Source organism: Lonchura striata, chromosome 25 (assembly GCF_050655825.1).
Source record: "Lonchura striata isolate lonStrDom1 chromosome 25, ASM5065582v1, whole genome shotgun sequence".
Taxonomy (NCBI): domain Eukaryota; kingdom Metazoa; phylum Chordata; class Aves; order Passeriformes; family Estrildidae; genus Lonchura; species Lonchura striata.
In genome coordinates, this window is record NC_140727.1 from 1934345 (window position 1) to 1961788 (window position 27444).

Genomic DNA, 27444 nt, shown 5'->3' on the forward strand with positions numbered 1-27444 from the left:
CACCAGCCCCGAGGGCAGACACTGGTTAGTTCCAGCCAAAATTCAACATTCTCTGATCATTTTGCTGGAATCCTGTGTCACAAAACTGCAGGGAGCAAGCAGAGTGCCTAGGATGAGGTGTCAGGCCCAGGCCTGGTTTTTTATCCCCAGCTTTTCTAACTGTTAACAAATGCCTTTATATTCCTCCAGCAATGCTCTGTGGGTTCATATAAATTCACACAGATACCCTCACCACTGGAAAATAAAAATGGTAATGTTTTCCTTACAATTTACCCCTAAATTACTTTCCATTTTCAATGCCTTATTCATCCCTAGCAGGTTCCAGGAAAGAGCTAAATCTGCTGGGAATTTGCTTTCACTTCTATGACCTCAGCAGGCCAAACAAAAGGCTCTTTCAGGTGCCCTGGCACCGAGCCCCCAGCACAGGGAAGGTCCCCCCAGCCCACCCTGAGTGGCACCAGGGCAGTCCCCTGGCAGAACCCCAGTCCTGGTCACTGCTCTGGGGTTAAACCATCCCCAGGCTCCCCTGGAGCCACGGGAGCAGCTGCAGGGCAGGAGCAACAATGTGGGTGAACCTGGTTTTATGACCCCCCATTGAAAAAGGAGCTGAGCAAGGAAACATTGTGAAGAATTTAAATTGTCACCTTCGGCTCTGAAACCTGTTCTGTGGCTGCTGATTCACACAGGTCTGTCCAACTGCTCTGCCTTGCTGTGCAGTTGTGCAGGGAGCCAAAGAGTTTTGTGACAGGAGACAAAGCAGTGACAGCTTGTGTTCCGTGGGACAAAGATTCCTGAATTCCCCAAACCCGCTGGGCCTGACAGGACTTGCAGCGAGAAATCACAGCACTTCAAAAGCTGAAAACAATTACCTGACAGTCAGGAAATTACTCAATCCTGGTTTTAACCTGGGAAATGGTATGAGCTGCAAACAGTGGGAGCTCTGCACCATCCCCCCTGCCCCAGGAGCAGCAGCCTGAGCTCCATCCCATCCGAGGGCCTGGGACAGATTTTGGGTTATCCCTTCTTTCCACAGGATAAGGGAAGAATACCAGGGACAGGGTTTGGAACCTGGGCTATGGAATTCCATGGAACAAGGTGGAATAAGATCATCTGTAAGGTCCCTTCCCACCCAAACCATTCCATGTTTCCGTGATTCTGTGAAATCCTAATTCACTTTTTTTTTCCTACCTGAGACATAAAAATGGGGATGCAGTAAAAAAAAAAAAAAATATTACAGCAAAGCTTTTAATTCCTCCACCCTTTTATCCCTGTGTAAAGACAGACACCTTTAAGTGCATGGGGACATGGGGGAATTTATCATTCCATGCTCAGCTTTTGGGATTTAAATGGTCAGAATTGTCTGTGGCTATTCTGCTGTAATTTTACTTTGAGGTGGAGACTATTGCTCTGCATTTCATCCAAGTACTATCACAGTTTTCATCTAGAATGGTATTTTCTGACACCCCAAAAAAATCAAGAACAATGTTTTAAGCTAAAAAAAGCCTCTTGAGTCAAACTGGGGAACACAGAGGGATGACTTGGCAAAGTTCATGTGCAAAAAGCCACGGGTGACCTGGCAAGGGATAAAAAGCAGAGAAAGGCAGAAGCTGTGCAGGCTCCCCAGTGCCTCAAGAATGAAAATACAGATGAGGTACCCACCAACGTGGATAGGGGCTGGGAACAGCCCGTGCTCGTGCTCCCCTGGGGTGTATTCCAGCTTCTCCTTCTTCAGCTGGATCAGGCGGCTCTTGGGGCTGTGGAGGACAGGGACAGAACCAAACCATCACAATGGGCATCATCTGTCACTTCCAAAAATGCATTTTCTGCTTTAGTTAAGGCACAAACGGCTGGAGCATCAGGCAAGAGAGTGATAATAGAAACGGCCAAAGAACTGCCCTCCAGGTTGCCTGTCAAACACACTGATCCCAGCCCTCCCACAATGGGTTTTTTCTCCATAAATGCTGTTAAGGCAACACCCAATGGGACTTGAAATGCCCAGTATGTGATATAAAAGTAAAAACTAAAGCTACACAAACGAAAGAGGAGCAGCAGATTGTATCTGGTGGCTTTGCTGAGGAACTGTGACACGTGTACAGCCCTGCTCTCCCACTTCCCTGAGAGCAAACATTCATGTGCTGCCCTTCAGAAGGTTGTTCATCAGGAAAGGCAGAAAAAGAAGATAAATCAGAGTTTAAAAAGGCAATGAGACACCCCTTTGCAGAAAGAAAAATAAGAGTATGGAATTAGAATGGTTGTATGGGTTAGGCAGGTGACAGCTCTGTAATCTGGTGTTTATAAACATCTCCCTCTGGCCAACAACAAACCTCGGAAAATAGAATCTGATGTGGTTATATTTAGAACTGCAGTCCTGCAACATTCAAAGGAGACTTTTAAATGTTAAACATACCAAAGATTAAATGATATTGAAGCCTGTTGAAGTTTAGTACTAAAGTTTTTCAAGGGATCTATTTTAAGAACTGGACAAGTAACAGAAAGATGGCTCAATAAAAAAATGTGGTATCATTGTTTAATCATTATAGTGGTTAAACAATGCAGACCATTATAGTGAAGAGAAAATGCAAGTCAAAAACAAAATTTTGAGATACAGATATCAACAACTGGAAATACTTAGGAAGAAATTCTTCCCTGTGAGGGTGGTGAGGCCCTGGCAGAGGTGCCCAGAGCAGCTGTGGCTGCCCCTGGATGTGTTGGACAAAGCTTGAATCAACCTGGGATAGTGGCAGGAAGTTTTAAGGTCCCTTCCAACCCAAAGCACTCCATGATTCTGTGATTCCAAGCAAGCCAGTGAGACCTGGGAAAGACTTTGCCAATCATCAGGGAAATGACAACTTCCACCAGCCCAGGTGGGCACCTACAACAGGGAGCTGGGAGAGGACATTCCTGAGCATCTGACAGACTCAAACATAAGCCTGGCTGCACAAAACCTCAGCCTTGATGATCATGGATGTTTCTCCTAACTTTAAAGACTCTCTGATTCTACAAGAAAAGCTTCCCACTCTGTAATCCACTGCCTACAGCTGTTTGGTTCAGTTTCTGTGGGGATGAATTTGCAACACTCATTTTGGTGCACTCCACACCAAGAGAACTAAACTGGCCTCTGTGCAGGCTCCCAGTAACAGGGTAATGGCCAAATGGTATTTTTGTAGATGAGCAGATTTTGTTCCACTCTGCAGGGGCTAAAGACTAGGTCTGGTCTCCAAATGTCAGTCTGAAATCTCAGGCAAACTAAGGGAACAAAGACCAGACCCGGAGTTGTCTTCCCTGTACCTGCACTTCTCTCCATCACTCTGCTTCCCTGTTTTCTGTTCCATTTGTGTTCTTCCTCTCTAGCTTCCACTCCTCCCATGCTGGCTGGGATCACTTCTCTGTGGAATGACATTTTTGATGTGTGGAGCCCCATTTTCCCTCAGCCCATGGTTTGATGAACATTTTAGGTGGGGATAAGCTAGCTTTGATGTCAGACCATTGCTCTGACTGCAGAGAAGCCTCCAGTGGAAGGCTGGATTCCATCCAACCATCATCCCACCTGGACATCAGCATGGGACAAAGGAAGGGACAGCACAAGAACAGGAATTTGCCAGAGGTGAGGAGAATGCACAGCTGATTCTTCTGGTGCACCATCAGCTTGTGCCAGCATCAGCTACCTGCTGACCTGCACTTCATGTCCTGTTCAAGTACCAAAATAATGTGTTTCTCAAAATACTCTACAGCATTTTAATTAATTGCTAATTTACCAATTGTGCATTTTTTGTGAACTGCACTTTGCAGTTCACTCCTCTAGGAAAGCCACTGCTGGATACAGAGAACAAGTCCTGCAGAAGATCTTCCCTCATTCTCAAAGCTGCAACCTTGTGCAACCACAGACTGAACATCTCACTTCCACCACGGAACTCCCAGAGGGAGCTGAGGACTGGGAGCACTCCTGTGGAGGTTACAGCCATGCTGCCTACAAAAATTACAGCTGGAAATGAGGCAGAACTGAGACTGACTCAGGACCAATCCCTTTTATCCTTACGTCATCTGCAGTGTAACAAAACCTGTATTTTAACAAGGAGGGGAGCTGGAGCGAACTCCTGAGACAAAATTCTACATGACTGCAGAGAACTGAGGTGTTTTAAAAAGACCTTTTTAACATCAACTATTGAAATCTCTTTTAACAGTCCATCAGCACTGGCCAGGCCAGGCCAAACCTGTCCTGTGCTGTTGTTGATTGAGCAGCTGGATGTGACTGGTGCAGGAACAGGCTGTGACTTGTATAAACCTCAGTGCAACCTTCTCTGCTCCACACATCCTCGTGACATTTAGGAATTGTTTAGGAAGGATGAAATAAGAGTAGGAAAATGGTGTTTAAGGCAAAATGTCTGCAGTGAACACTGCAAACAATGACAGAAAACCAGTGAGTACGAGCCACTAATGGAATGGGGACAGGGACCAACACTCACTGTGGCAGCACTAGAGGGTGCCCCATGATCACAGAGCTGCCTTTTCCTTCTCCACTCACATCAGGTTTTCAAACTCCTACAGCAGAAGTAATGGGACAACAACCTGAACTTCTGCTCTCCTCTTACTCTGTTTGCAAATATCCAACCATATGTCTGACCATGCAGTAGAATGGGAACAGCACAGAAAACCAGATAAAAATCTGATTACCAGAAAGTGACAGTTGTACTGTGGATTTAGTTGTGCTGTGGATTTAAGTCTACTGAACCAGCTTGGTAAAAAAAGTGCCCCAGTGCCAGCAGGATGGAATGGTGGAATCAGCCCCCCGGGCTCCAAAGGGCAGGAGCAACAATGTGGGTGGTGGCCACAGTTCTGTCCTTGCCCAGCTATGCAGGTCCATGCCCTGCTTCACTAGCAGTGTGCAAACAGTGCACAGGCAGCATTTCCTTCCTTGGAAGGGTGAAATTCCTCAGTGTCCACAAGCAGCTCATCCCAAACCCAGGATCAGAGCAGGGGAGAACTCAGCATATGGAGCAAAAGGCAAAGGGAAGACAGAGCAGTCCTCTGTAAGTGATTTGTGACTCCCCCTGAGGAGCAGCTCCAATCTCTGCTCTGTGTGAGCAGGGACAGCACTTGAGGGAATGGCCAGGGCAGGTTTAGGTTGGATTATAAAAGGTTCTTCACCCAGAGGATGATGGCACAGCCCCAGGGCTGCCAGGGCTCCAGGACACAGCTCAGGCACAGGGTGGGATAGTTGGGACTGTGCAGAGCCACGAGTTGGACTCCACGATCTTTGTGGGTCTCTTCCAACTTAGCAACACCCAAAGTTCCAAATATTTACACTAAAGAAAAGGAGAAGACTCTCTCAGCTCCTCCCATAAGATGAAATTGTGAGATTTGAACTGTGTACAGCAGTGACAGATCAGCCAAGTGGCAAAGTTTTAGCACATCTCTTTAAAACAGATAAAATTCAAGTGGCCTCACTTAGGTCAGACTGAGATCTGTGTTTTTTCCTTAATCTTCACCCTCTCACTGATTCTTTGACTCTGCTGCAGAGAAAGATTACAGCAGGAGCAGCTGATAAACTGTACTGGCAGCTTCCCAGTGGTCTCTGTAACATTTTCAAGTGGTCCATGACATAGTGACAAGGTGCCAGATTTTCTCTCTTTTCAATCTGTCAGATCATATTGGAACAGAAGCATAAATTCCTGACTTCAACTGATTTGTTCAGATGGCATTAGAAAGCATGTGTGACTACAAAGGGAAGGGAAAGAGGGAGGTGACCACATTCTAGTGGACACCAGGCTGAAAACCAACCAGTGAATAAAGAAATGCTGGATTTTTTTACCCTAAACATCTCAGAGAAAACAGAGATGAACTTTGCTGAACTGTGAAATGAACTGGGTGCATAGCTGGAATTCTTTCACACAGAAGATGACCGGTTGTCACCATTCAGCCAGTGAAAACAGGAACCTAATGACCCCTTCTCTGCAGACACTCTGCTCCAATCCTGCTCAGAACCTGCACACATCCAGCTCTCCCAGCACCTGGATTGCCAGGACTATTAACACTCTTGAATAAATCTCTTCTTCAAAGCTGATAACCAGAAATACTTCCAGCCTGCTCGAGGTTGTTTTCTGACTGGAGTTACATTTTACATCCTCACTGGGTTAGGTTCTGACAATTATCATGCACATCATTCTCCACAGGCTTCACTTATGTTGATGGTTTTATTTCACCTGCTCATGAGTGGCAGCTCTTTATGGTTCTAGGTGAAAGGAGTTTCCCCTGGATTATCAGAGAGCAGTTTTGCTCTGTTTTACTTACTCTGTTGTTTTGTAGACATCAGAGTAGAGCCCAGCCTTCTGGTACTTCTTCTTTGGGGGCCGAGGGGCTTTCTTCTCACGCTGGGTTAGAGGAGGCAAAGGCTGCTCAGGGGTTTCAGATTCAGGTGGTTTCCCAAGGGCCTCATGTGGACTGGGAGGTTCAGCTGCTGTCTCAGAGAAACTGGAAGAAAAAGTGGAGATTAAAAAAAAAATCCCCTTCCCATTAAGATCATCTCACAGGATTTCATTATTCCTCTCTCAAATCTGGTCAGCATAAAAAGTTCATGTTTCTGAATTTCTGGGTGTCTCAACTACTTAAAAAAAAATGCGACTCAATGATCATGATCAAGTGGGGGTTAAGTATAATCATAAGAAAAGCATGATTCTTTTTGTGATATTATTATTACAAAAAGAATGTTGTTTGTACTGCTAATGTTTATCCCTTGGAGCCTCAGCTGAGTAATTCAGAAGGCAGCTCTTGCTTTCTGCTTTTGCACTCTAAAACCAGCACGTGGTAACCCTTTCCTCAGCCTTCAGGAGAGCCACAGAGCAGCCCTTGAACATTTCTGGAAAGGAGAACTCCTGACAGAGTTTGTTTATTGATGACTTTGGGGATGAGTGTGAGATGGTGAGATCAGAGAGAGATTTTTGGTGTGTGCCTTTACCAGTGACTGCTTTAGTTTTACTCTTTATCTGCATCACTTGACCTCACTTTGCATTTGTGATCTCCATGAGTAGATCCCATGGCACACACGACCCTTCAGGGCTCCTCATTCCACACAGGATGAAGGAACAATCTGTGGCCCCTCATCAGTAACCCTGTTACCAACTCTTCACATAAATCCTTCACCAACACAAGAACAGAACCAACAGTTTTAGATCACCTGAGATTCTCATTTCTGGGGTGTTTTCGGTACCCTGACAACACGTTGGTTCCCTCTACACTGAACTCCTTCATAAAATCAAGCAGAAGACGATTGAAATGTTCTCAACGACTGAAACCTAAAACCAACTGAGGTACAAAAGTGCAAAGGAAATCACCTCTTGTTGCTCTCCTGCTCGTCTTCAGGCAAAGCCTTGTGCCTCTTCCTGGCCTGCTCCTCGGGCAGCCACCTCTTCCTCTTCCAGCCCTTGCGGTGCTCGGGGTTGAGGTTGACGCTCTGCACCACGGCCTCGATGACGTCGGTGATGGTGTCGGGGCCCAGGCGCAGGGGGCTGCGGCTCTGCTCCCCGTCCTGCAGCTCCTGGCTGACCATCCTGGCCGCCTGCAACGCCTGCACGGACACCACGGCCTGCAGCGGGTACTTGCGCGGCCGCCCCGGCCGCCGCTTGACGAAGTTGTTGCCCGTCCTCGACTGCCTCTGCAGCTTTTTGGCTTTCAGGATTTTGTTGACGTGGTCCAGGTTTTTTTTGGTCGCCAGGATCTTGTTGTAATTGCACATTTTCCTCGCTTGGCGCTGCATGGCTTCCACCACGCTCCTCTTGAGGTGGCGCGGCGAGTAGCTGCCGGGCAGGCGTTCCTGCGGGCGGGCCGTGCCCTCGCCGCCGGGCACGCCGGGCACGCCGGGCACGTCCTGCCTGCCCAGGGCTGGCTCCCGGGAGCGGCTGCGGGCCGGGCTGCCCGGAGGAGGCGCGGCCAGCACGGCCTCCAGGCCCTTGTCCAGCGCGGGGGGCCCGTCCGGCTGCGCCAGGCGCTGCAGCAGCGAGTCCACCGCGGCCTCGGGCGCCAGGCGGGCGCGGGCCGGCGCTGCCGCCCCTGCAACACACACACGTGAGGCCTGGGGCTGCGGCGAGGCTGCCACCCTGCACGTCTCTGCAGCGCGGCTCGAGCAATGCACTCGTTCTGATATAACATATTAATTATATTATATTATATTATATTATATTATATTATATTATATTATATTATATTATATCAGAATAACATAATATAATTACACTATACTATACTATAATATAATATAATATGACATAATATAATTATACTATACTATACTATAATATAACATAATATAATATAATATAATATAATATAATAAATATAATAAAATTAATATAATATAATATAATATAATATAATATAATATAAATGTTATATATATTATATATAATTATATAATATATTATATATATTATATATAATATATGTAATATATTCTAATTTATATTATATTATATTATATTATATTATATTATATTATAATGATATAATAATAGATCACATAATGTATGTAATGGATATAATCTGTAATATACATAATCTATATAATGTATGTTATATATAATCGGTAATAATTATATAAGATATAGCTATAAGATATATAATCTATCTAATGTATGTAATATAATCTGTAATAATTATATAAATCTATAATAATTATATATCTATAAGATATAGCTATAATATATATAATCTATCTAATGTATCTATAAAATATATCTATAATATATATAATCTAAGGTATGTAATATAATCTGTAATAATTATATGGATCTAGAATAATATACCTATAAGATATATCTATAATACATAATCTCTCTAATATATGTAATATAATCTGTAATAATTATATAGATCTAGAATAATATATATCTATAAGATATATCTATAAAATATATAGTCTAAATATACCTATATAAAACTCTAATAACATAGTAATTCTGATATAATAGATCATATAATGTATGTAATATATATCATGTATAAAAATTATATATCTATAATATATATAATCTATCTAATGTATGTAATATATATAATGTATAATAATGATATATCTATAATATATATAGTCTATCTAATGTATGTAATATAATCTATAATTATATAGATCCATAAAATATATCTATAATATATATAGTCTAAATATACCTATATATAACTGTAATAATACAGTAATTCTAATATAATAATAGATCATATAATGTAGGCAATATAGATAATCTATAATTATATATCTATAATATATATAATCTATCTAATGTATGTAATATATATAATCTATAATAATTACGTAGGTCCATAATAAGATATATCTATAAGATGTAACTATAATATATATCATCTAAATGTACTATATATAACTCTAATAATATAATTCTAATATAATAATAGATCATATAATGTATGTAATATATATAATCTATAATAATTATATCCTCTCTAATAAGATATAGCTATAATATATAACTATAATATATATAATCTAAATATATATCTACAGAATATCTATAGAATCAATATATAATATGTATATAATGTATACAATATATAATATATATCTAATATAATAATATATAATATAATATTAGACATATATTATATATCTATATTATCATATAGATATAATATTATAATATTCTATTTGATTTTATAATATATAATTATATATATTATATTAATATATATAATATATAGTATATACAATATATAATACAATATTATATGCTATACAATATATACAAATATCCCCATTTTTATTCCCACATAATCGCCCATTTCTAACAGCAAAAAGCAATGAGGGCTCACAGAGCCCTCAAGTTTCTTTCTATTCAACATTAAAAATCCCCTGTGCACATAAAAACTCAATCCTGATAAAAAATGGAGAAACATCTGATATCTTTTTAAACTCAGTTTTCTTTTTTTTTTTTATAGTTTGGAAGTACTGAAACAACTTTTTTCATTGCTCTTGCAGTTTTTCTACCAAATAGACAAGGCTGATGATGACAGAACTGATTGGATAAAGGTAAATCAAAGTTATCTGGGCAAAAGAGAAAGGCTAATTCACGCAGGAAATAAATCTAGAGAGATAAAGCACAACCAGTTTAAATATTTTCTACCCTTCTAGCTATTCTTGAAGCCTTTTCTAGTTTAAATATTTTCTATTTTTTTCCAGTGCTCAGCAATCCAATTGTGTTACTCTGGAGAACACAACCCTCACTAAGATTTCAAAGTCAGGAGTTTTTAAGTGCAAATAAAAATGTATTTTCTAGCTATTCTTGAAGCCTTTTCTAGTTTAAATATTTTGAAATATTTTTTTTTCAGTGCCTAGCAATCCAATTGTGTCACTCTGGAGAACGCATTCCTCACTAAGATTCCAAAGTCAGGAGTTTGTAAATGCAAATAAAAAATTATTTTCTAGCTATTCTTGAAGTATTTTCTAGTTTAAATATTTTCTAATATTTTTCCAGTGCTCAGCAATCCAATTGTGTTACTCTGGAGAACACAACCCTCACTAAGATTCCAAAGTCAGGAGTTTGTAAATGTAAATAAAAAAGTATTTTCTAGCTATTCTTGAAGCCTTTTCTAGTTTAAATATTTTGAAATATTTTTCTTCAGTGCCTAGCAATCCAATTGTGTTACTCTGGAGAACGCATTCCTCACTAACATTTCAAAGTTAGGAGTTTGTAAATGCAAATAAAAAATTATTTTCTAGCTATTCTTGAAGTATTTTCTAGTTTAAATATTTTCTAATATTTTTCCAGTGCTCAGCAATCCAATTGTGTTACTCTGGAGAACTCAACCCTCACTAAGATTTCAAAGTCAGGAGTTTTTAAGTGCAAATAAAAAGGTATTTTCCAGCCTTCTAGCTATTCTTGAAGCCTTTTCTAGTTTAAATATTTTGAAATATTTTTTTTCAGTGCTTAGCAATCCAATTGTGTTACTCTGGAGAACACAACCCTCACTAAGATTTCAAAGTCTGGAGTTTTTAAGTGCAAATAAAAAGGTATTTTCTAGTCTTCTAGCTATTCTTGAAGCCTTCTCTAGTTTAAATATTTTCTAATATTTTTCCCATGCTCAGCAGTTCAATTGTGTTACTCTGGAGAACACAACCCTCACTAAGATTCCAAAGTCAGGAGTTTGTAAATGCAAATAAAAAAGTATTTTCTAGCTATTCTTGAAGCCTTTTCTAGTTTAAATATTTTGAAATATTTTTCTTCAGTGCCTAGCAATCCAATTGTGTTACTCTGGAGAACGCATTCCTCACTAACATGTCAAAATCAGGAGTTTTTAAGTGCAAATGAAAAGGTGCTTCAGAGAATACACAATGTGGAGGAGAAAGAGCAAAACATGTTTTAAAAGTCCTCCTCTGGACAATGCTCTTCCTGGTGACAAAGGACAGGAGAATCCTCCTGCTGTGAGCTGACAAGGACACCCCAACAGCTCCAAGACACCTGGAAGCATTTCCACTTCCAGCTCTGCGTTCCAGATGAAATAATACAAATAAATTACCCTTGGTTTTCTCCTTGAGAGATGGAGCTGGGGCTCCTCACCCGCTCGGGACCCTCAGGCAGCACCATCTCCCATGGGTGCCCTGGAGCTGCTGCTTGGGGAGGGATGCTGAGGGCTGGGACAGCTGCAGCTCCTCTCTGACAAACGCACGGAAACCCACCCGAATTCCAGCTCCAGGGAAAACACCACAACCCACCCGAATTCCAGCTCCAGGGAAAACACCACAACCCACCCGAATTCCAGCTCCAGGGATAACAGCAGTGACTGATCTGCTCAGCTGCATCCTCAGCTCGCTGACTTTGAAGCTGATTAACTCGCGCTTCGTGTCCTGCACAAAGCACTCCTCGACTTTAACACTTCCCATTCCCACTGAGGACAACTGCAGCTGCCCCTTTCAAGCGAGTGAGGGCAAGAAAGGGCTTGAGACAGAGGAAAAAGGAAGATTCCTTTCCCACTGCGAAGGATTCCTGCAGCACAGGCTGAATGCAGCAGCTGCTGTCAACATCTGCTTAAAGCAGGGAGGAAATGGCACTTTTGGCACATCCTTCCTAGATGGAAACCATAACTAGCTCTAAGTACCAATCCCAGGGATTTACTACATATTTGCAGTCAGTTTGGGAGTCTGAGAAACGTCTGAATTCTGGCAATCGGAGCGTTTCTGCAACTGCGTGTCTTAGAAAATGGGTCAAGCTGCTGGATTTTCTTCTGTCCAACCCCAGGGGAGCTCGCATTCTATTTTTACAGAATCACAGAATGGTTTGGGTTGGAAGGGACTTTAAAGACCCTCTTGTTGCACCTCCCTGCCATGGAGAAATGATGATGCCTGGCCTCCAGTTCAGAAGGCTGAATGATTTCTTTATGATAACTGTACTATAATACATTAATATACTATTTAAGGGAGATACTAAAACTACACACCTACTTTTCCTAACTATCCTAACTCACAACTTGTGACCCTCTGTTGAGAGTGCAGACCCAGGTGTGTTGGATTGGCCATCAGGCTCAAACAATCCTCACCAGAATCTAATTAAGCAATCACCCCCAGCTAAACAATTCTCTAAACACATTCCACATGGGAAAACAAGGAGCAGAAATAGAAATTGTTTTCTCTTTTTTTCTTCTGTGAAAAAATCCTGAGAGAGAGAAGAATGTGGCTGCCACGGTCACCCTCCATCACCTTGGCAGGATTCTCTCATGTGAGCAGGAAAACCCCACAGCACAGCCTGGCCTGATCCTCCTGTGAGTTGCCCAGAGCAGGAATTCATTTATTCCTCTAATTCATTGATTAACTTCACAGGTCTGGATTAAAGCCCTGAGCTCCTAACTGAAGCTGGTGAGGAACCAAACTCTGAGCACCAGCTCGAGTCTCCCAATTCTACAACCCAACCCACAGCTCCCGTCCCTCAAAATGCCAGTGGAAAAGGTTCTCCCAGCCATGCTGTGTCCCAGCACAGGTCTGAGCACCCAGGGATCCCAAACCAGGTCCCTGAGCAGGACTTGCCTGGAGAAGAAGTGCTCTCTGAAGTGGATCTCTTCCTGGAAGGGCTGCAGCTCGTGCTCTCCGACGGCCTCTGCGAGGGCTTGTCCTGGCTTGGCAAAGTGCCTGCAAGGCAGAGCAGGGAAAAGGCACAAAAACATCATTTCAGTCTGGCTGGGCCACTGCAGCACTGAAGGCTCAAATTCAGGCTGCTCTGGCGTGCCTTCGGAACACCGGTGTGCTCCCAGAATGCAGGGAGGGATGGGAAGGAAACGCCGAGCGGGGATTTCACAGGCCAGTGGCAAACAAAGCACGAGTAAAGAAAGCACGTAGTGTTAACCAGCAGAATTAGCTTGTGAGGAAGGGAAAAAGGGAAAAGGAAAAAGGAAAGGGAAAAGAAAAGGAAAAAGGAAAGGAAGGGAAAAATTAAAGGAAAGGAAAGGAAAAAGGAAAAGGGAAAAAGGAAAGGAAAAAAGAAAAATGAAAAAGGAAAAAGGAAAAGGAAAAAGTAATAAGGAAAGGAAAAAGAAAAGGAAAAAGGAATAAGGAAAGGAAAAAAGAAAAAGAAAAGGGAAATGAAAAGGGAAAAAGAAAAGGGAAATGAAAAGGGAAAAGGAAAAGGAGGAAGGGAAGGGAAAGGAAAGGAAAGGAAAGGAAAGGAAAGGAAAGGAAAGGAAAGGAAAGGAAAGGAAAGGAAAGGAAAGGAAAGGAAAGGAAAGGAAAGGAAAGGAAAGGAAAGGAAAGGAAAGGAAAGGAAAGGAAAGGAAAGGAAAGGAAAGGAAAGGAAAGGGAAAGTCCCCCACATATTCCTACTCTCAAGTGAATCCAAACTCCTCGATTTTCAGAAGAGTTTGGAAAAGACCTCTGCAGATTACCAAAACCAAGCACCCTGCTCAAAACAGGGTCAGCTTGCTCAGGGCCACCACATTCCACTGGGTTTTCTACACCTCCAGTGACACAGATTCCCAGATCTGCAATTCCCTCACCATCACTGTGACCCCCAATTTCTTCTGCACAATCAGAATTCCCTGAACTCCAGTGGGACTCCTGCTGCTGGGCACCACCAGAACCAGTTTCACTCCTTTTTCTTCATTCCCTCCCAGCTGGGAAGAGATTCCTTTGTGCATCCTCTGCTCCAGATTTGACAATCCCAGTTCTCCCAGACTCCCTGGATGAGCAATCCCAGTTTTCCCAGTCTCTCTGGATGAGCAATCCCAGCTCTCCCAGTCCCTCTGGATAACTGATCCAGCTCTCCCAGTCTCTCTGGATGAGCAATCCCAGTTTTCCCAGTCTCTCTGGATGAGCAATCCCAACTCTCCCAGTCCCTCTGGATAAGCAATCCCAGCTCTCCCAGCCCCTCTGGATGAGCAATCCCAGTTTTCCCAGTCTCTCTGGATGAGCAATCCCAGTTTTCCCAGTCTCTCTGGATGAGCAATCCCAGCTCTCCCAGTCTCTCTGGATGAGCAATCCCAGCTCTCCCAGCCCCTCTGGATAACTGATCCAGCTCTCCCAGCCCCTCTGGATGAGCAATCCCAGTTTTCCCAGTCTCTCTGGATGAGCAATCCCAACTCCCCCAGTCCCTCTGGATAACTGATCCCATTCAGGGATCTGTCCCAGCATTCAGGGCACTGGGAAGGAGGTGAAGCCCTGGGTGGCTCTGTGCTGCTGAGCCCATCCCTCTGTGCTGGAAGGTCACCTCATCCAGGAACAGCATTCCCTTGCCCTCCTTGGGCAGAACAGCTCACCAGGAACTGCAGACAGGTGAAAAGCCAAAAAAGAAAACCCCCAGGATTTTAAAATTCTTTAGATTTGCCCCTTGCTGCGTTGCTTTTCCTTTACAAGATCCTGCCACAATAAAAAACACAAATATTTCTGCTCCAGTCCATCGTGGCAAAGCTGTTAAAGCCCTGGGGCCTAAACAAGTGAGGATGATGATTATCTACACTCAGAGCAGCACTGGATTTTAGGCACCTGCAGAACACATTTCACTCTGTGTTCCCAGCACACATGGCTTGCTGGTACTTGCTAAATCCTTGGGTGATGTCACCAGGCAGCAGGAAGCACAACTGCCATGCCTTGAGTTAAACCAATTTTAGAAAGATACAGAAATCCCACGACTGCTGCAGGGTGAAGGGACAGGGCTGGGAATGGCAGCTCTGCTGAGAACACAAGCTATTTGTTTCCCTTTTTACACTGTAAATATTTTCTTACAGTAAACTGTTTTATTTTCCTAAAAATTCGACTTTCAGAGAATCCCAGTTACGCTTGAAAGCAAAGGCTGTGGGAGTCGTGAAAATGTCATAGAAAAATCTGGTATTGCAGTTATGAAAATGCTGAGATATTAAAAACTCAGATCGGTGTAAAACCCCAGATAAGCAAAAATGCACGTGGTAGTGCAAGAGGAGAATGTGCATATCCTGAAAATATTGAGAAGACAAAATCCAGGATGCAAAAAAACCAGATTTTTGCTGTTCCACTTCAAAATATGGTTCATCATGAACAAGCCCTTCCCTGCCTTCCTCAAAGAATCCTCCAAAAGGTGACAGCAGGACCCTGAATTTCTGCCCAAAATCAAGGCCCAAAATTCTTCCCCTGCCCACGGCCTGGGGCTTCAGTGCCTCAAGGGAAACCCCAAGAGCAGGGAGACAAAACAATTCCTGCTCTAGCTGGGGACCAAGGCCAAATGATCCAAATCTCAGCCCAAGAGCACAAACAACGTGGGCTGAAGAGAGAAAAAACAAGGATGGGACTGCATGGGCTGGAGCTGTAATTGGATAATTAGCTCTAATATGTTAATGGACCAAAACTCATAAAAAAGTGTGAGACTCGTCCATTTTTGTAGCCATTTTGGGTTGTGCTGCCCAAGATGGATCTGTTGAGGTCTCTTAATAAATTCCTACTTTATTCTTTAACTCTGCTCTGCCAGCAGGGCCAGGACAGATGATCCCAGGATATTCCAACACCACAGAGGGTCTGATCCAGTGGGGGTGACTGGCATTCCCCAATTTTTGCTGGGGAGTGGCTGCACTGGGCATCACTTGTGCTTCCTGGGGTTTATTCACAGAATCATGGAGTGGTTTGGGTTGGGAGGGACCTTAAATCTCATCCTGTTCCACCCCTGCCATGGTCAGGAACACCTTCCATGATCCCAGGTTGCTCCAAGCCCCAGTTGGTGCTGAGCACTTCTGCCTTGTGCTTCTTGGGCTTTATTTCCCTCTGTCCTTTCCATGACAATTATTACTACTGTTATTATTATATATCATTTTATTTCAATTATTAAAGAGTTCTTAACCCATGAGTTTCACTTTCTTCTGACCCTCTGGGTTCAGGGAGCTGCTGTAGCAGGTCTGTCATTCCAGGGTGACTTTTCCTCCTGAGGAACTCCAAGATTCATTGAATTAAAAAAAAGTCTACATTAACCAAATCCCCTGGGAGCTGGGATTGAAAACGGAAATTAAACAGTGGGAGTTAGTGTTCGGAGTGAGAATGGACTGTAAATTCATAACAGAGAAAGAGGAAGAAGGTTTTGGAGGTGGTCCCTGTGCCGAGCGGTCCCGGTCCCTGTGCCGGTCCCTGTGCCGAGCGGTCCCGGTCCCTGTGCCGGTCCCTGTGCCGGTCCCTCTCCCGAGGGGTCCCGGTCCCTGTGCCGGTCCCTGTCCCGAGGGGTCCCGGTCCCTGTGCCGGTCCCTCTCCCGAGGGGTCCCGGTCCCTGTGCCGGTCCCTCTCCCGAGGGGTCCCGGTCCCTGTGCCGGTCCCTGTGCCGAGGGGTCCCGGTCCCTGTGCCGGTCCCTGTGCCGAGCGGTCCCGGTCCCTGTGCCGGTCCCTCTCCCGAGGGGTCCCGGTCCCTGTGCCGGTCCCTGTGCCAGTCCCTCTCCCGAGGGGTCCCGGTCCCTGTGCCGGTCCCTATCCCGAGCGGTCCCTGTGTCCATCCTTGCCTGGGGGTTCCCGGTCCCTCCCCGAGGGTTCCCGGTCCCTGTCCCGAGGGGTCAGCGGTGGCACATCCCGGGGGCTGCCCCAGCCGGTGCTCCGGGAGGGGCCCCTGTGTGACACCCGCAACCCCGCTCAGCATCCCGGGACCCGCTCAGGTGTCCCCGGTCCCGTCCCGGTGCCCCCGGTCCCGTCCCGGTGCCCCGGTCCCATCCCGGTGTCCCCTCCCGGCTCAGGTGTCCCCGGTCCCGTCCCGGTGTCCCCGGTCCCGTCCCAGTGCCCCGGTCCCGTCCCGGTGCCCCGGTCCCGTCCCGGTGCCCCGGTCCCGTCCCGTTGTCCCCAGTCCCGTCCCGGTGTCCCCGGTCCCGTCCCGGTATCCCCGGTCCCGTCCCGGTGTCCCCGGTCCCGTCGGTCCCGTCCCGGTGCCCAGGTCCCGTCCCGGTGCCCCGGTCCCGTCCCATTGTCCCCGGTCCCGTCCCGGTGCCCCGGTCCCGTCCCGGTGCCCCGGTCCCGTCCCATTGTCCCCGGTCCCGTCCCGGTGTCCCCGGTCCCGTCCCGGTGCCCCGGTCCCGTCCCGGTGTCCCTGGTCCCGTCCCGTTGTCCCCGGTCCCGTCCCGGTGTCCCCGGTCCCGTCCCGGTGCCCCGGTCCCGTCCCAGTGCCCCGGTCCCGTCCCGGTGTCCCCGGTCCCGTCCCGGCGCCCCGGTCCCGTCCCGGTGCCCCGGTCCCGTCCCGGTGTCCCCGGTCCCGTCGGTCCCGTCCCGGTGCCCCGGTCCCGTCCCGGTGTCCCCGGTCCCGTCCCGGTGCCCCGGTCCCATCCCGGTGTCCCCTCCCGGCTCAGGTGTCCCCGGTCCCGTCCCGGTGCCCCGGTCCCATCCCGGTGTCCCCTCCCGGCTCAGGTGTCCCCGGTCCCGTCCCGGTGCCCTGGTCCCGTCCCGGTGTCCCCGGTCCCGTCGGTCCCGTCCCGGTGGCCCGGTCCCGTCCCGGTGCCCCGGTCCCGTCCCACCGGGCTCGGCGGTTCGCGGCAGAGGAGCGGCGGAGCCGCCAGGGGGCGCTGCTGCCCGCCGCTCCCGGGGCCCCGGGGCGGGAACGGGAACGGGAACGGGACCCCTCGGGACAGGGACCCGCACCGGGACCAGGACCCCTCGGGACCGGGACCGGGACCCCTCGGGGAGGGACGAACACAAGGACCGGGAATCCTCGGGACAGGGATCGGAACAGGGACCGGGACCCCTTGGGACAGGGACCGGGATGCCTCGGTACAAGGACCGGGACAGGGACCGGGACTCCTCGGGAGAGGGACGAACCAGGAACACTCAGGCAGGGACGGACACAGGGACAGGGACCGGGAATCCCTGTGAAGAGACGGAAACAGGGACCGGGAATCCTCGGGACAAGGACCCCTCGGGAGAGGGACCGGCACAGGGACCGGGACCCCTCGGGGAGGAACAGACACAGGGACAGGGGTCCCTTGGGGCAGGGATGGACACAGGAACACGGATCCCTTGGGGCAGGGATGGACACAGGGACACGGATCCCTTGGGGCAGGGATGGACACAGGGACGACCAGCACAGGGACCGGGAACCCTTGGGACAGGGACTGACACAGGGACAGGGACTCCTCGGGACAGGGACTGGGAACCCTCGGGCAGGGACGGACACAGGGACAGGGACCGGGACCCCCTGGGAAGAGACGGACACAGGGACCGGGAATCCTCGGGACAGGGACTGGGACCCCTCGGGAGAGGGACTGGCACAGGGACAGAGACTCCTCGGGACGGGGACAGGGACCCCTTGGGGCAGGGATGGACACAGGGACAGGGACCCCTTGGGGCAGGGATGGACACAGGGACAGGGACCCCTCGGAATAGGGACTGGGACTCCTCGGGATAGGGACGGACACAGGGACCGGGAAGCCTCGGGAGAGGAACGGGGACTCCTCGGGACAGGGACTGGCACACGGTCTGGGGCTGCCCCCCGGTAACACCGGTTATCTCAGACATGGGCAAACCCCTGCCATCGGCCAGCATCGTAAAAAGAATTTGTTCAGCCAGTTTTATGTTCAAAATGCGGAGCTGAGGTAGCATTCCATGGTTTTTCACATGGAATACGCTGAAATAAAGCATCACAAACATTCCCTATGGATCCCAAAGACCCATTCTGGATGGTTCCCTGATGCTGATCCCTGACTGTTTATTCCAAGTCTCTGATCCTGCACCTCTCCACCATGCACCTACACTGCATCTGGTTTTATAAATAAACGATCACTGATGCACCAAAGATTTTCTCTCCATCTGTGCCTTTCCTTTAATCTTTAATCCATGGTCATGGATACAGAATCACCATTTGGCACCATGGCTAAAACCTAAACACCCCAAACACAACATGCAAACTGGCATGGATCTCAATCTCCACAGTCTGGCATTTCCCTTTCCTGAGGCTTTTTACCAGATGTGGTTTCAGTTTTCCAAGTGATGTGGGGCACTGGGAGCTCACTGGGAACGAGCTGGACGCCAATCCAAGTGCCAGCCTCACAAAATATCCAAGCTCCAGGTGGGAATGGCCTGGAAGTGACATCCCAGCTCGAGGAATCGCTCAAACTTCCTGGCGCAGGCAGAGCCTTCCCAAAAAGCATCTCTGCCCTCCCCCTCCCTTGGGTCATTCCTCACACAAACCCAGGTCAGATGATTCACTCCAATGGAAAACATCTCCCAGTTCCCAGAGCTGCACAGGTTCCCACAACCAGTTCACTCCTCGGAACCGAATTTAACCCTCTGAGCACTTGGAACTTCTCTTTCCATCGCTGCAGGAGAAGCAATCTCACGGTTCTGCTGCCCTCTCCACACTCCTCTCACCACCTCAAACAATTTCAGTAGCAGCACAAAGAGATATGAATTTGTCAAAGATCCAATTGTGCTTAAAATAAAGAAGGAAAACACAAACCCCCCAAATCAAGAGAAAATCCCTGTGCATACACAGGTGTGCAGAGCAGAGGAGGTGGCAGCAGGCATCAGAGCAGGAGTATCCCAGGGGAAAGGAGAAAGATGAGAGCCAGGAATGTGAGGAGGGATTTTTCAGTCCTGGTACCTGGTTCTTGCTCTGTGAAATATTAGTCACAACGATTTAAACTTCAAGGGAGAATTCAGGAAGATGGGAAGGGAGAAGCAGCTCGGGCTTCCTTCACACACTGGAAGCAGGCAGGAGCACAAGCTGCACTTGCCCTTTTGCAGGTTATCTTTTATTTTCCTTAATGTTATGCAAATGACAAGTTCCTGTTCCTGCTCCCCCTGTTCCAGGTTTGCTCGGGGCTGTCAGTTGCATTTCCCAAGCATGAATAAATCCCAAATTTCTAGGTTTGGTCTCAGGCATCCCCAGCATCAACCCCAGCTGTTCTGAGGTGTTGCAAGAGGCCTCAAGGCAGGGATTGAAAGCTCTGTTGCAACAGAGATTGTGGAATTACCAAAATGGAGTTACAAAAGGAATAGGAAACAGTTTCTTAAATGAAAACATTACTCACAACAGTAGCAGCAACACTCGATCTGAACCAAACCAAACTTCAAACAGAAAAATGGCTTTGAAAATATCAAAAATCGTGAGAAACTTTCCCAGAAAATTAAAATTGTATGGAAAAAGCAAAGAGCTTTGCATGAGAAAGCATCCTTAGCCTGTAAGGAAGCAAGAGGAGCCTGCTGGGAGGAGGAACAGAGTGCTGTGGGTGGCTCTGGGGGAGATCCCCTGCGCTGACCCTGCAGGAACAGAGCCCCAGCGAGGGCAGGGCCGGAGCCGGCGCCGATCCCTGCAGAGCCACAGCTTCACCTTCCCCCTGCTGCAGGTGTTTGGTCCAAGAGAACCCAGCGAGCCCCGGGGAAAGCCTGACTCCCTTACCTGCCAGTGGCTTCTCCAGGGCAGCAGGCACGGGCTCCTTGCGCAGGGGCCGGCTGAGCGCCGCGTCCTGCCCGCCGAACAGTCCGGGGCTCTCGGGTAACTTTTTACGTCCGCTGGTGCTGGCAGAGCTGGTGACTCTGCAGCTGCCTATTGCACTTGTGAAAAGGTTTGTGTGTTCATCGCTGCTGGCCGCCTCCGAGCTGGGAGTGAATCCCCCCAGGGACAGAGCTGGGGAATTTTCGGAGCAGTCTATCTGCAGAGGGGTCTGCAATCCCAGCGCCAAGGAATTAGACTCCGAAGGTTCTCTCCTGACCCACTGCTCGTCTCTGCTCAGCAAACCCTTGGAAGGTGACAGGTGAGGACAAGACATGTGGCATCTGTGTTTCTCTTTATGTTTGTACCTGTCTCCAACAGCCTCCTTCCCAAACCTGTAGCGCTTCAAGGACTCCAGAACCGTTCTGGAGGAGCTGTTGGCCGCGATGGTGTCCATGGAAACCTGGGGCTGCTCGGAGGAACGGTGCTCCCGGTGCTTGTGGCGGTGCCTGTGCTTGTGTTCCAGCATCCAGCCGTAGGCCATCTCGGGTGGGACGCTGGGGTACGTGCTCATGGACAGCAGAGGAGTCCTGCTCGTGGTGAGGAAAGCTTCCTGGCGCAAGAGTTTATGCTTCTTCTTGTGGTATTTGGTGGGGTTGAGAAGCAGGTGGCCTGTATGCATGTAGGAAGGTGGGGGCAGGGGGGTAGTGAAAGAAGGAGAGGGTGGAGGAGGGTAAAGAGTCGGAGGGTACCTTCCATAATAACCTAATCCTATGGGAGCAGCTGCCAGGGGAGAAGGGGAGTAAGGCATGCCATAGGAGGGGTAGAACCCGGTGCTGGACAGGGGAAAGCTGAGGCTATGCATGAAAGGCATTTCTGCCATAGCTTCCCGCATTTTTGGAGGCCTGCCTCTCTTTTTCTTTAAATCGGGTTTTCTAATGTAGTGCAAAGGATCTAAAGGAAAAGTAGGGTGGGTGTAGAAACTATTGAAATTTATCCTGAAAATGGTAGGCAGCAAATCTCGGGGTATGAAGTGGTGACTTCTGTGGGTTATTCTAATTTCACTTAAACGACTTATTAACTCCTCTAACTCGGCTAGGAAATCAGGGTCCTGCCTCCCCCGGAGCTGAGGGTACTTCTTTTTCCTTTTTCTCTTCTGCCTCTTCATCTTGTCGTAGCTGAGGTAATCGTGGCTGCGGCGCTTGCACTTGTGCTTGTGCTTTTCCTTCAGGTTGCTCAGCACGGTGGAAGTCTCGGGTGGGATGAGGGCCACGTGGTCGAACGAGTGCCTCTTCTTCTTCTGCCCGCAGAACTTCTCCGCTCGGTCCGAGGTGCTGTTGTTGTCCGTGCCTATCCCGCTGTCGCTGGGGATGGTCTCGTCGCTGTGGGACTCGCTGACGGGGGACGGGGTGGCCTCTTTGAGCGACGTCAGCTCGCTCAGGTGCGACGGGGAGTTGGGCAGCAGCGTGGGTGGGGACAACCTCCTCCTGCCCTTGGCTGCTTTCTTCATGGCCAGCGTCTGCACCACGCCGCCCTGCCTGGGGTGGAGGTGCAGGTAGGGCACCGAGCTGGGCTCGATGAACCCTGCCTCGCTGCTCACGGGGCTCTGCCCGCCGCTCACGGCCGAGGACTGCGAGCAAACCGGCGACGGGAGGATCTCCGAGGGGTTCGCTGCCGAGGGCAGCAGGTGGGGAAGGACTTGTCCTAGGGAGGTGCCAGGAGCTTGCTGGGCAGACTTCTCCAGAACCGTCAGGCTGGCAGCGCTGCTGGCTAAAATGCCGTTCAGGACAGCTTTAGGTTTCCTCCCTCTCCTTTTTCCTATGTAAATCGTTCCTTTCTTGCTGACGTTGATTTGCTGGCCTAGTTTTGAACCGAATGTGGCAGCGAGAGTTGACACGGTGTTGTGGAGCTTGGATTGTATCTTCCCTTTGGTATTTGGTTCCACTGTACTGGACAGAATCTGATTCAGAAGTTTCTTTCGCTTCAGAGTTTTCATTTTATTTATTTTTCGAATGATTGTTTTCATTAACTGTCCATTATTTCTCTTGGCAACTTTTCTGTCTGAGTCTACTTCCAAATCACTCATGCTACAAATACTGGGGCTTTGGACTTCTTCTGGCCCTCGGAGCTGGTCCTTCCTCTCAAAGAACTCCCCAGGTCGATGCTGTTCACCGTCAGGCCCCATCTTGCTTGAGTTCTCTGTTCCAACAAAAGGTGCCACAGACAGAATAGGTGGTTTCATTTTAATCGACGACCGGATCTGCCTTTTAGGTCTCCCTCTCTTTTTAGGAAAAGCTTGTCCAGATAAGCTTTGTTTTAGGGAGGGAATTTCGACTTCGGGCTGCAAAATCGGAGGTTCTTGCTCTTCTTTCGACTGCACTGAGAAGACTTTTGATGCTGGGATCTTAAGAGTTCTTTTGGGGGGACCTTCGAGTTCTGGCATTTCCTTGGCTTTAGGTCTTCCTCTCTTGGGTTTGTATATGTCAGGTAAGAAATCATCCGACATGCACAAGCTAGAGGGTTGTTTGTGAGCGCTGTAGAACTTCTGAGTTTGTTTGTCAGTCTCAGCCAGCAGTGCCAGAGACTGTCCACTAGCTTCATTCAGCTTTGGCAACTGATGTTTGACAAACTCATGCTCCACAAATGAGGACGAACCGATGTTCTTCAGGAATTTGGCCTGCTCCAAATTACTGCTCGATAGTGCAGTGTATGAAATGTTTTTAAAAAGCTCTGACCTTTCTAGTTCCAGACCCTTTGGAGGTCGGCACGCGCTTCTTGACACCACTTTAGTCCATCGTGGCTTCCTTCCTTTTCTTTTCTTTAAAGGTTTTGATTGCTGAGTGCTGCTCAGGTTTTTTGCTCCTTGGCAGGATTTCTCGGATGCAGCTATTGCACCGATCTTGAGGAACTGCTTGCTACCAAACAAGCTGGTAAAACTAACTACTGAAGGGGTGACAGTAGCGTGGATGCTCGTCTCAGCTGCCAAAATGGGCTTTTTCCCTGTGGGAGGACTTGTTCTTGAAGTTTCCACGTAAGATGCTTTTGAATCGCTTAAGTCTTTCTCAGCACCTTTAAAATCAGTGCCGAGGGTGTGGTTCAATGTCCTGTTCAGACTCAGCAGGGAGCTGTCCGAGGAGAACGGCGTTTTGCCCATGGGATCTGAAATGCCTTCCAAGAGCTCTGCCGTGGAGCTTAAGTGCAACGAGTTGGACGCCAGCTGGGAGGAGGCTGTGGAGAGGCTCCTGTTCAGGGTGGGGACAGACACTGTGGGGGAAGGAGATGGGAGATTCCCCTCTCCCACTGCGCTGAACGGGGACTTGGCTGTCGACACCTCCGAGGCACCTCCTGTCCTGAAGTCTGGTGAAGTGCAATAAACTGGAGGCTGCTTTTCGTGCTTCGACGTTTCATAAATCCCTTTTTCACTGGATGAGTAGGCATCCTGTGGAACACACATTCCTTCATTGAACATCTCTTTGCCTACATCAGCGATTTCTTTCCGAATTGAAAACTTGTCCAAGATACTTTCTTTGCTCTGTCTCATAATGTGCTTCTCAAAGGTTTTGCTGGTAGTATTTTCCTTCAGTAAATCCGCAGGCTCATGGCTTTCAAGGCTACTGAGGTTTGAGTTGCAAGGAAGCTTAAAGGGCTCTGAGGAGGGCATGAGGGAGTCTGCTTTCAGAGTTCCAGAGTCCTTGTTAGCCAAGCCAGCTGGACTGCCAATCCCTGCTGGCTTCTTCCCACAGTCCTTGCTAACCAATCCCACAGGACTGCTGATTCCTGGCATCTTCCTCCCAGGGTCCTTGCTGACCAGTCCCATCGGGCTGCCAATCCCCGGTGTCTTCCTTCCAGAGTCTTTGCTAACCAGAGCTGTGCTGTTCCCAGGCCCTGGCATCTTCCTTCCAGAATCCTTGTTAAGCAGACCTGTAGGACTATTTATTCCCAACAGCTTCTTCCCAGCATCCTTGCTCACCAATCCTGCTGGAGTGCTGATCCCTACTGGCTTCTTGAGAGGCTCCTTGTTAGTCAGTGCAGCTGGAGTGCTGATCCCTGGAAGTTTCCTCCCCGCATCTTTGCTGATCAAGCCAACTGCAGAGCTGGTCACCGGCTGCTTCTTTCCCAAATCCTTGTGGACTAACCCTGTTGGAGTGCTGATCCCTGGAGGCCTCTTCCCAGAGTCCTTGCTTACCAATCCAATTAAGGGGCTGATTGCTTGGGGCTTCTTCCCAGAGTCTTTGTTAAGCAGTATGGCTGCGCTGCCAATCCCTAATGGCTTCTTCCCTGAGTCCTTGTTCACCAACCCAACAGCAATCCCAGAGCCCGGCAGCTTCTTCACCAAATCTTTGTTAACCAACCCACTCGTGGTTATGGCTCCTGGCAGCTTCTTCCCAGAGTCTTTCACCAAACCAGATGTAGCTCCATTTCCACTTCCTGGCTTCTTCTGCTTTGTTTTGGAAGACTTGGAAGGAGGACAAGTTGCAATAAGTTGAGCCAATTTTTCCGTGACGGTTGTTGCTCCGTTAATTTCTGTTCTATCCTTTAAGTCAGAATTATGGCTACTGATAAGAGTCGGAGGAGATGACTTTATATAATCTGTCATTTCAGAATGCAGTGGGGAAACTTTCTTAGATAAAGGGGTTGGTTCTACTTCGATACCTTCTTCCACGTGTAACTCAACTGATGCAACTTCTCCAGCTTTCTTGTAAGACTTTGAAGGGTCCTAAGAATTAAGAAACAAAAAAAAAAAACCTTTAGGAAGAGGGTACAAAGAATCAGTTTGAGTAACACAGTATCTTTTTATGTTTAGGTGATTAACACTTGATCTGGTATCAGGGTTAATGTATAAATGTTAATTTGTATTAAAATATATTTTATATATATATATATATATATATATATATATATATATATAAAATACCTATATAATATATATCACATATTATAGATATATCTATAATATATTATATATAAATATATAAAAATATATAAAGATATCTATAAATAAATATATATAAAAATATATATATAATATATTATAGATACATATATAATGTGTATATAATGTAGATATATAATGTATATATTGTAGATATATGTATATATAATATATATATAATGCTATGGCATAGGACATATATATACACTTATATATGTATATATATATACACATTATAGGTTTCATGACCCTATTAATTTTAAACCAAACAACAGTAATATCAGTAATTTAAATAAGCAAATAAACATAATAAAATAAACACATTCTGCAAATAATAGTGACATTCACATCTACAGCAAAATTTTAAAACGGTGGGCACGCTGAGGCTTTGCTGATGTTAACAAAACCCAAACTCCCTCCCAGCCCGGAAATACAAACCATTTAATCTGTCCCCCAATTACTGCAAATATCCTCTGAAAATACTGTTGATGTTTGTTAATAAAAACCCACCAACAACAAAGTGCTGGGCTATTTATAGTGTGAGAGCACTTGAAGAGCTCCCACGGAGCTGAGCAGCAGCTGAGCAGTGCCCTGGAAGGGCTGGCACTGTCACCCTGTCCCTGCACAGCCCTGCTGGCAGCTCAGCCCCTGCACCAACAGCTTCTCCTGCCAGCACAACACTGACAGTCAGGAAAATAAGCGAAATAAGTCCAATTCTTCTGTTTGAATGGAGGGGAGGGAGTGGTGTTAATGCACACACACAGAATAGCTGAAACTCGCACTCATTTCCAGTTCAGGCCTCACCCAACTTGAAATTTATTCTGTAAAGGTTAAAATCAAAAATTGCAATACCCAATTCCTTCATAAATCCTACTGAGAGCATCTCAATAAATTCATCTTTGATTTTGGAAGGATATTCTTTACACACAATGCCCAAAACATCTCTGCAGTGCAGGGGACACGTCCAGTCCACGCAGGGGCTGGGAATGGAAGGCTCTGACCCTCGATGAGATAATTCTGCCCAGGGCTCTGATGTCCCCAGCACAAGAAGGACACGGAACTGCTGGAGCAAATCCAGAGGAAACCATGAAATTGCTGAAGGGACTGGAGCACCTCCCCTATGGAGAAAGGTTGGGAATGTTCAGCCTGGAGATGAGAAGGTTGTGTGGAGACCTCAGACCTCACAGGAAAAGCTGAAGGGGCTCCAGGGAAGCTGGAGAAGGATCATTCATCAGGAACTGGAGTGACAGGACAAGGGGGAATGGGTTCAGACTGAAAAAGAGGAAATTTAGGTCGGATATATGGGAGAAATTCCTCCCTGTGAGGGTGGGCAGGCCTGGCACAGGTGCCCAGAGAAGCTGTGGCTGCCCCTGGATCCCTGGCAGTGCCCAAGGCCAGGTTGGACAGGGCTTGGAGCACCTGGGACAGTGGGAGGTGTCCCTGCCCATGGCAGGGGGTGTGGAACAAGCTGGGCTTTAAGGTCCCTCTCAGCCTAAAGTCACTGTGATGCCGTGATTTTGTTCCCAATTTGAAAACCTCCTGAGACCTAGCAGAACAAACACTAAACACAGAATGAAAAACATCAATGCCACAGCTGCTCATCCCTCTGCAAGACAAACTGCTATGGCAGTGACTTCCAGCACTTGATTACATTGCCCTGATCCCAGAGCT

At 47.3% G+C, this 27444-nt stretch overlaps 1 protein-coding gene across 5 annotated transcripts in view; it reads right to left on the bottom strand.

The window, feature by feature from the left end:
* The window catches only part of ASH1L (ASH1 like histone lysine methyltransferase), a 77774-nt gene that overhangs the window by 32896 nt on the left and 17434 nt on the right, over positions 1 to 27444 (bottom strand). For all 5 annotated transcript variants that reach the window (XR_014950058.1, XR_014950057.1, XM_085560587.1 and 2 more), the window contains exons 3-7: positions 20808 to 25557; positions 13022 to 13123; positions 7329 to 8043; positions 6289 to 6468; positions 1660 to 1754 (exon numbers count right to left, since the gene is read on the bottom strand). Coding sequence is in view for 3 of the 5 variants with exons in the window: in XM_085560587.1 (XP_085416713.1) it covers positions 1660 to 1754; positions 6289 to 6468; positions 7329 to 8043; positions 13022 to 13123; positions 20808 to 25557 (5842 nt within the window). In the remaining 2 variants the exon portion in view is untranslated. The remainder of the gene's footprint in view (positions 1 to 1659; positions 1755 to 6288; positions 6469 to 7328; positions 8044 to 13021; positions 13124 to 20807; positions 25558 to 27444) is intronic.